The sequence below is a fragment of the Boleophthalmus pectinirostris genome, unplaced genomic scaffold (assembly GCF_026225935.1).
Source record: "Boleophthalmus pectinirostris isolate CB_2022bp ecotype Guang Dong unplaced genomic scaffold, ASM2622593v1 HiC_scaffold_13, whole genome shotgun sequence".
Taxonomy (NCBI): Eukaryota; Metazoa; Chordata; class Actinopteri; order Gobiiformes; family Gobiidae; genus Boleophthalmus; species Boleophthalmus pectinirostris.
In genome coordinates, this window is record NW_026571036.1 from 17,265,654 (window position 1) to 17,275,427 (window position 9,774).

The following is a 9,774-nucleotide window of genomic DNA, read 5'->3' on the forward strand; positions in this document are numbered from 1 at the left end:
AAATCTTCACATAAGATGTTTTGTCTGCTAAAAGAAAATGAAAAGCCCAGACTTTACTTAACCAAATTAAAAATAGTACTGATAGAAGAGGAGGAGACACAGTCCTCACAGCATGGTTTAGTCTTGTTAAATCCTGTTTGAGACATAGTTTAGACCTGGTTTTAGTCCTGGTTTGGTCCTGGTTTAGTCCTAGTTTAGACCTAGTTTAGACCTGGTTTTGGACCTGGGTTTAGACCTGGTTTAGACCTGGTTTTAGACCTGGTTTAGGCCTGGGTTTAGACCTGGTTTAGACCTGGTTTTAGACCTGGTTTAGGCCTTGGTTTAGACCTGGTTTTAGACCTGGTTTAGACCTGGGTTTAGACCTGGGTTTAGACCTGGGTTTAGACCTGGGTTTAGACCTGATTTAGTGTCCAGCAATGAGTGGAATTACCAAAAAAAAAAAAGAAAAAAAAATGTGAAAACAGGAAAATATCTCTGTGTAATCCATTTATTTCAACCAAGTAACTGTTGTCTAATTACCACTCACTTAAACAGTAACTGTAACCGAATACAGTTACTCATAATTTGTACTCTGATTACGTAACTCTGGTACATGTAATCCGTTACTCCCCAACACTGAATACAGGAAGTGTTCAGCTGTAAAATTTCATCCTGAATAAAAGGTTAAAGGTAGCTGTTAACCTGAAAATTACCGCTTCATGACGGTTCATGAGGTGGAACAGAGCATTTTGAGCTTTGGAGTTGTAAACAGACTAATAATAATAGGTTACTCAAATGTGTGAATGAAACAAAACACAACTCCAGATATGTTTTTGATGACATAACAGCATTCTAACATGACTTAAAGCTCACAAGAGATAATTCTGCTTCATATAAGACCTTTAAACTAGGCTTTGTTTTAACACACTATGACCATAACGAAATGACCGGAGAGCTGAAATTATGCCGCTAAAAGCATCCCTACACAAGCTATCATTACCTAACTGCTTTTGTCACACCTTCTCCTTTTGTTAAACACCCAAACCAGCAATCACATGCTTGATCACTTGCTCTTGAAAATTTGTTGGAATTCATTTAGCATTTTTTCAGATTATCTTCAGACTATAAAAAGCATGCACTTACACTGACACTAGGCAGCACCACAGAGACACCGATCATAATGAGGCAGATCATGTCAAATTCCATAGATCATGTGGTAGTCCAGAGTAAACAGCTATTGATCTTGGGTGAGAACACTAATCCTGTTTTAGAGCAGCGGACCAGTGATTAAAGCACTGTGTTGCACCATGTGGGATGCAAACAAGACGTACACTATTGATAGCCAGTAATGGAGAATAAATGCCTGTGGTTCTTCTGGAGCTGTATGTTAATGCTACATTTTGGTATCTTTTAGCAATTGTTTCTGTGACTGCGTTACAATTTAGTTGCTTATTTAGTGGAAGGAAACTTGTTTATGTAAAACAGTTGGCACATTCACTGTTTTGATGAGCAAGTAGTGGTTTAACAAAGAAAACATTGTTGCTCAGTTGTGTTTGGTTCTTAAAAAAAAACACAGCATATCACAGAGAATCATGTGCTACATATCAATTATTGCATCTTTCGCCATATGATATCGTAACGTGAGCCTTGTATTATGTACTGTATCTAATCGTGAGGGACCCTGTGATTCCCAGCCCTAACCTGTGCCTAGATGGATATACTACACTGTTTGTTGGTACGTGCATAAAGTATATAGGCATTGTTTATGTCTTGTTGTCTTGTTGTCTTGTATGTCTCAGACTCATAAATACGTGGTGCAAGCAGAGGTGCTAAATGAGAGCTGGGACCTGGATGAGTCTCAGCTGGCTTATGTCCACACACTCCAGGATCTAGAGAAGAGCGACTTGAGAGGTACAGTGTGTTTAGATAAGCGTAATTCCTCCTAGATATTCCACAGGTAGTTTCATGGTCCTACAGTATAGTATGTGTTATCTAAGATTTTTTAATACTGAAAAAAGCTCATATACTATTTTCTATGTTATTATAATGTTGTATAATGTATAATGTTTTTTTTTGTTTTATTCTCACTTTTTTTTTTAACACACAAACCCTGTATATTTAGATTCCCTCAAACACTCAAACTCTGTTCCACCCTGTGATGTCATGTGGTAATACATGAAGTGCTCTACTGTGTTTTTAAACTCAATACACCGTCACTAGAATGATTTGGATCATTTCAAATCTGGAATTGCCAATCTCCGCAAAACAAAAGGTAAAAGGTTAACTTGAAAACTATCACTACATGACATCATAATGTGGAACAGAGCATTTTGAGCTTTGGAGATATAGACAGACAAATAAACCAGGATTACCGAAAGATGTGAATGAAACAACACAGCTAGAGGTATGTTTCTGATGAGGTAACAGCGTTCTGACATGTCTTAAAATTCACTAATCAATTGTGCATTATAAAGGACCTTTAAGATGTAGCCTTGGTATTTCTTTAGTACAGAAAGTACTCCCACTACAGTACCTGCCATTCCCCGCTGTCTCCCATCCCAGTGCTAAGCAGATTCAACCCTGCTTCAGCTTAGCATCCGAGATCAGACAAGATCAGGCATTCTCAAAGTGGAATAGAGTAGGAGTGAAGAAGGAAGCAGTTTGTTTCAAGTGATAAACAATAGAGATTAGCAGAGGCAATTTGATGTTAGGAAGATGTAGGTGGACTTTAAAAACATGGAGGAATGTGCTTAGCTTGAGCTGAGAGGGGAAGTGTTTGATCTTTGGAGAATATTCAGGTTACTGAAACATGTGAGAACAAACTACAACTCCAGGCATGGCATTTTTGATGAGGATGCAACATTGTAACATGGCAACAGGCTAAAAAAAAAGAAGAAACTTTGCGCAATACTGCCCTTTGAAAAACAGCACATCCTCAGTAGGCAGTGTCAGGGGCCAGTGACTGTTCAGAGCGTCCGTGCTCGCTGCTCCGGCCCTGTAATCACTCGCCTAATCAAAGCCAAACGAATACAGCTGCTTTACCAGATCAGAGTGGATTTCTTTTGCCCACTGGTCGCAATAATCTCGTAGTCCGCCACCGACTCTGCTTCTCTGCCTTTAATCAAGCTGCTCAAATTGGTTCAGCTGAAAAACGCTGTCTTTGAAATTTGCAACTGCATTTTAAAAATTCTGAGGGGGTGAATAATTACAATATGAGGAAGTTGATGAAAAAGAGGTGCTATAGCATTGACATTTTGAGTGCCAGAGGGGAAAAAAGGAAAAAAGGAAAAAGGTTTAGTTGAAATCCCCCTTTTCTTCAGTGTCTAGAAATTATAAGTAGAAAATACAATGACGAGAATGCATATATACCTGTGGGCTTTTCCTCCTGTAAGCACTGGTAAACAAACTCCGGTTCCAGTTATGTGTATGTGTCAGAATAAAAAACATACTTTGATGAAAACTATTCTATGGGCAATAATATGTGCTTTGTATTTATAAATGAAGTACCTTTGTATGCAGTTTCCAATTGTGCACACACAGGCCAATGACCACACAATTCTCTGATGGTTTTTCAATAAGCCTGTGAAAGTAGGTCAATAGGAAGTCAAATGAAGTTGGCTCTTGCCCCATGGTGCCCTGGGAAATATCTCAGCAGGAAAGTGAATTCATTTCACCCAGTTTAACTTGTCTCAGTGGTGAGGCTCTGCCCTTGATCATGCTCCCTACATACTACATGTAGACAGCACTAGTGCACGCTGAGCTGTGAATCGCTTCATGTTAAACCACCTCATTCAGAATACTACTGGTTGTTTTCAGATCCTAGAATGGGGGGAAATACTCAATTCCATTTTCATTGATTACTGCAGCTTTTGAGGTCCTTTTCCCATTCAGAAGATGTAATATTTAGCTTTAATTTGTTTATTGTTTTAGCAGCAGTCCTAATTTTGATCATTCTGAAACTCACAGACTGATAGAAAATAAGAAAATACAGACAATGCTGAACCTGATCATTTATGCTTGTGACCAGACCCTGAACGTGCTTTCCATGGTTATCAGAATGATGAGAAATGAGTACTGTTGTCATAGTGATTTGGAAATAAAATGTTAAATCTTTTGAATGGGAAGTAATCCTCAAAATATAACAACATATAACAGGAAGATCTGTATTGACAAGAATGAATTTACCCCTTTTATTGTTTTATTATTATTTGAAACTCAGCAAAACTATACACATTCTCAATTCTTGAAAAGTTATACTTCATTAGATCAGATATAGCCATGCTCCAGTGACTATGCTTTAAAATGTTGATAAAAATCATAATCTGAACCCGCGACAGTGAATAATGTAGCTGTTTTCACAAGTATTATGTTTGTGTTTTCTGTGAGGGTGTAAATAGACAGTGATGCTTAGATCCTAAATGGCCAGAGCCTATCAGTATGACTGTGATTAGATGAACCCGGGGAGAATGCACAAAGCTGTTTGGGCTGAGGCGGGTGGCAGCTAAATGATGGATTATCAAGCCTCTGCTAAGTCTAAACACTGGACCTCTTGTTCTCCTCCACAGTGCAACAGTGCCATCTAGCATACAAGCACACACACAGCACACAGGTGCTATTATATGTATTAAAAACTGACTACAAGTATTAGACTATATGTGATGCTCTAGATTTTCAAGATTATTCAACAAAACTAATTTTAAAAATCTACATATATACATGTTTGGATTTTAGTGAATCAATCTGCAGACACGCTGGCACCACCCCCCATTGAACAGCCAAAAACTGAAACGGCTAAACCCAAAGAGAAGGGGAAACCAAAAGATACCAAGGTCCAGGAAACAGTAAGATATGATCATTTGAATATGTGAACTGAAGAATTATATTAAAGCTGCACTTTGTAACTTGTCTCCATGGAATTGCTTTGCCAAGTCTATTCCACAGGTACGGCTAAAAAACTGCGTGTTTACTGTGAGTGTGGACGCTACTTCAGAGTTCTGACAAGTTACTTAATTTTGTGGTGTCACCTGCTTCTCTGTGGATACAAATCAGTTTAATGCCATACTGTGGAACATTGTGGGCAAAGCAATAACATCTGCATTACTAAAGTGCACGTTTAAGTATAACTGTAAATCTTGGCATGTACTATGAGAATATTGACCATTGATTGTACTACAGATTATAGATCAGTCGAAGGCATACTGGACGCTGCGTTTGGTCATTGACAAATCTGAAAACATGAAGGTGAAGAAGGACACAGAGAGAAGAGATGAGATTAAAGCCCTGAAAAGAGCTTGGGAGACAGCCGAACCGGGACGTGCTGCCAAGGTAAGAGAGTGTAGCCAGAAAAAAAAGTTCATTGAGTTGATAAAATTAAATGCGTCATTGTTTTTTAGGCTTTGCAGTCTCGGCTCAAGTTCCTTGAACAATTCAAGGAAAATACAGAGAATACAGAAAATAAAGATTGTGGTAAGGTCTCTAATGGAATGCATTTTACAATATTTTTTGTGAATATTTTGTGCAGTAATAAACATATCGTTTACAGCTCCCTCCAACCCATTTGTTCCGATGGACTATACCCCATTTATCAGGTACATTATGGCAACAAGAATTTCTTTTTCTTTCTTTTTTTCTCGTGTCCCTATCATCTAGAGCTTTCCTTTAGTATTCTATGTGTGTCTGTGTTTGAGGGATATTTTGGTGAATTCATATTACCTTTTCATATTACTTTTCTCACAGTGGTGTTGTGGATATACAGTAGGTGCCACAAGACGCTACTACTTCCATTTCTTATTTAGTTTTACAAGGCTGTCTACAACAGTCCTTGTGTCCACCAGCTAATAGCCAATGACACTGCGGCCTTCATTTCAAGGCAAAGAGCAGCCAAAAGAGAAGTCTATTTGGCAGTGTTTCAGTAAATTAGCGTTACTTTACACTTCCTTTCGCAGTGGGCACATCACAGATTCACAGCATAATAAAATGTGAGAGTGCTGAGAGAGAGGTGAACGGGGCCACTGTTCATTAACCACCTGCACCCCATCGCCTGACCTTGTCTGTTCATAACGTCTGCTAGGAGAAAATACTGAAATGTACTTAGCCCCGGTACTCTCCCCCGAGACACTTTTAGAGCGCATTTGTATCATTGTCATATGAAGCGTTGTTGTTATCAGAAAGCTTACTAACATATTTCTGCTGTAGTCATTGAAGTACTTTTTCTAAAATACTTAAATTGACTATTTGCTTGAAATTACAGTGTGCGTGATTGTGTGTAAATAGTGGTGGTAGTAATATTGAAAGTAGTGGTGGTAAAGCTGCATTGTGTAACTTTTCTCATGGGGGGGTCCACCACCTGCTTGTCTCCCTGGAAGTGTTTTTGCTTTTTCTGGAATATTACACAGTATGGAATTAAACTATTGATTTAGACAGAGCTAAAAATAAGAAAACAAACTAAACTAGCAGGTGACGAAGTCTACCCTCTACCAGTTGTAGTGATCAGTAGTAGTTGGCTGTAGTTAGTGGTGCGTTTATTAATTTTGTTGAGTTTCATTGTTTGATAATGATTTACACAGAACTGAACAGAATTGTTATAGTTCTTCCAGACTGAAATACTGTCTACACTAAACTCATGGACACTATCAGGTGTCAGCATCACTAGATTAAATCATGATAATCTGACTAAATTGACTTTGCAGATATCCGTCCTCCATCTTGCTTGTGAGATGATATTCATATGCAACTGTATCTTTTTTCAGACAGATTTCCATTTTGATTAGACTGACTGTGTAGTCATCTAATCAAAATGGGATATTATGGGATGGTCTATCTCTCAAAATATCACTCTAGTATTGGGATCTGATTGAGAAGGTTTAATTCTGTGGGGAAAATGACCATTCTGGTACAGTCTGTCTTTGAATGATTTTTTTTTTCAGTTTAGACCTAAGATAGACACCCAAATCTGAAGTCCCCAAAGTAATTCAGAACTTCAGATAGACCAGAAACTAAAATAAACAACAAAAGTATTCAAGAACTACTATTATACTAGTATTATACTACTATTATAAAAGTTTCTAATGTGGAACAGTTAAAGGGCCCGTAACTAACTTCCATGTGTCCAGCCATGAGCTTTTTGCAACCACGTGTTTATTTGTCACTTGAAAATACATCATCAAGTGCAAGGGAATCAAATGTCTGCGAGCATGTCAGGCAGTAGGTTTTCCATGATTCTTTGCAAAAATGTGCCTGAATGGACAAAAATGTGAAAATTCCATCTAAAATGAATATAATTTAGTGTAATTTATTTTATTATTTGGCAGCTTTATATGAAAAATTATGTAAAAAGCATTTATCTTGTTTAGAATACATTAAAATAGGTATAGGCTTTTTAAAATAATAGTCTGTCATATTTTGTATTCTTATAGACAGGAAAAGGATGTGCCCTCATTGTACAACACACAGATTGAAGAGTTACAGACGAGTGAGCGCATGGAGAAGATTCAGTCTTATCGCTTGGTTCGAGAAAATGTTTTGGAGCTTCGCAAAGAGGAAGAAATCCACAGAGAGAAGCTCAAGAGATGTCAACAGGACATGTATGCCAATATGCAGGTCAGCTATGTTTTTTACAACCATTAACTCACCAGTCATATTCAAATAATTAAAGCTCTATGCTAGAAATGTGAGCCGTGTTGAAACCTCCTCAAAAACATACCTTGAGTTGTTTTTTGTTTCATTCACACATTTTTGAATAACCCTTTATTATTAGTCTGTTTACATCTCCAAAGCTCAAGATGCTCTGTTCCACATTGTGATGTCATGTAGTGGTAGTTTTTAAGTTAACAGCTAAATTTTACCGTTAATTCAGTGGACATTACCAATTCCAGGTCTAAAATCCTCCAGATGATTCAAGTGAAGGTGTATAGAGTTTAAAAACACAGTAGATCACTTGCACTATATTACCTCATGACATCACAAGGTGGAACAGAGTTATTTCAGTTTGAGAGAAGAACACAGCCTAAATATGCAGGATTTGTGTGTTAAACATATAAATGGAATGAAACACAACTCCAGTTATGTTTGTGATGAGGAAACAACATTATAATATAGATCAGAAACCTAATATAGGCCCTTTAAATTGTGACACATCATTGTGTACATCTCCATAATTCAAAAGGAGGGGTCTCCCTGGCCTCCCTGCATTTTTGATTGATTTGCTAGAGGTGTTCTGTTTTACAGCTCTCCACTACTTCTTGTTTATTTTGTACTTTTCTTCTCAACATTTTTCCCCCACAAGCTACCATGTAACTGATGTAAAACAATGATAAATATTTACCACATATACTATCCAACCAAACAAAGTAATAATTAGAAAACCGTGAAAAACAGCCATATGCATTTTAACTCCCTTTTGTTTATTTTTTGTGCTCAGGCAAACTTGTGGGCGAGCCGTAGGAAGCTGCTGGAAGTGTCCGATGTGTATAACGTCTATAATGCAGTGGACAAAGAAGAATCAGAGGAACAAGTCTCTGTGGAGGACGAGCAGAACCCAGGCTCCCAGCAGCAGCCAGCCAAAGCTGCCAAAGCTGCCAAGAACACTGGCAAGAAGAAGTGATGGACACTGGCCCAGACTGGAACATTTCTCTTTTAAGACACCTTTATTAAGTGTGAGGAGAGTCAATCACACCTCTGGAGTTTGTGCTTGAAGGATCGCATAGCACTGCTCCTGACCTGTGCAGATGCTGAATAAAATGTATACTATAAAAACTATATGCTGTTATCTGACCTTTTAGCAGCTTTGAGCAAAACAAAATCTCACTTTATTTTACATTGCATTTGATGCTTATTAATTACATTATAATGCAGTGGGAGTGACCTGTTGTATTGCAAACCCTCAAACACTTAAAGAGCCCATATTTTGCTGTTTTCTGATCTGTGCTATAACTTTTCTTCATCACAAATATACCCTGAGTTGTGTTTTGTTTTCATTCATGTTTAACACAAACCCTGCATATTTACTTCTTCGCTCTAACAGGACCCTATCTGTTCCACCTTGTGATATCATGTGATAATACAGGAAGTGCTCCACTGTGTTTTAAACTTTATGACATCAAGGTCGAACAGTGCATTTTGAGCTTAATAATAATAATTAGTAAGAATAAAGAATTACTCAAACATGTGTGAATGAAATACAACTCCAAGTATGTTTTTGAAGAGGTAACGACATTATAAGGTGGCTTAAAGCTTACTAAAGTTGATTTTGTATAATATAGGACCTTTAAACTAATAATTTAGTAATTGCAGTTTGTTAAGCAATGTGTTAGGTTTGGATTACATGAAATTACATTGTTGTGGGGTGTTTCATTGTACTCACAAGTAAGTACAATGTAATCCACCATAACACTAGGTAAGTAGTACAATGTATACAAAGCAAAACCAAGTGTGCCATATAACTATGAATACCCTCAAGACAGTGGTGCAATATATGTTCTTACTCAATTATTAAAACATACTGTATATTCACGGCTTTCCAATGCAATAAATCTTTAATGAACACAACCCTATAGCTGTTTGGGGCCCTGTTGTGTAAGCATCGGCTCTTTTCATTGTCCTCATGGTTTGAATGGTGAGCCATTTCACCTGCAGTGAACGTCTCAGCCTGTGTGAGGCCTGATTATGTTGCACTAATCTTTTGTTTTCTTGAAGGTCACTGTATTGATGGTGCGACTGGAGGCAGCGCTGGGTACAGCCGAGCTCCAGCCAGCTGAGTGCCTCGGATTGATCGTCTGATTGATATATTCTCACTGC

The 9,774-nt window shown here is 37.8% G+C and overlaps 1 protein-coding gene across 1 annotated transcript in view; it reads left to right on the top strand.

Moving 5' to 3' along the window:
• The window catches only part of adgb (androglobin), a 36,515-nt gene extending 27,354 nt beyond the window's left edge, over positions 1–9,161 (top strand). Inside the window, exons 29-35 of the mRNA XM_055149806.1 lie at positions 1,779–1,890; positions 4,711–4,820; positions 5,155–5,304; positions 5,373–5,445; positions 5,522–5,567; positions 7,395–7,578; positions 8,399–9,161. Of these exons, the coding sequence (XP_055005781.1) occupies positions 1,779–1,890; positions 4,711–4,820; positions 5,155–5,304; positions 5,373–5,445; positions 5,522–5,567; positions 7,395–7,578; positions 8,399–8,581 (858 nt within the window). The 3' untranslated portion in view covers positions 8,582–9,161. The remainder of the gene's footprint in view (positions 1–1,778; positions 1,891–4,710; positions 4,821–5,154; positions 5,305–5,372; positions 5,446–5,521; positions 5,568–7,394; positions 7,579–8,398) is intronic.
• Positions 9,162–9,774: the final 613 nt, after the last annotated feature.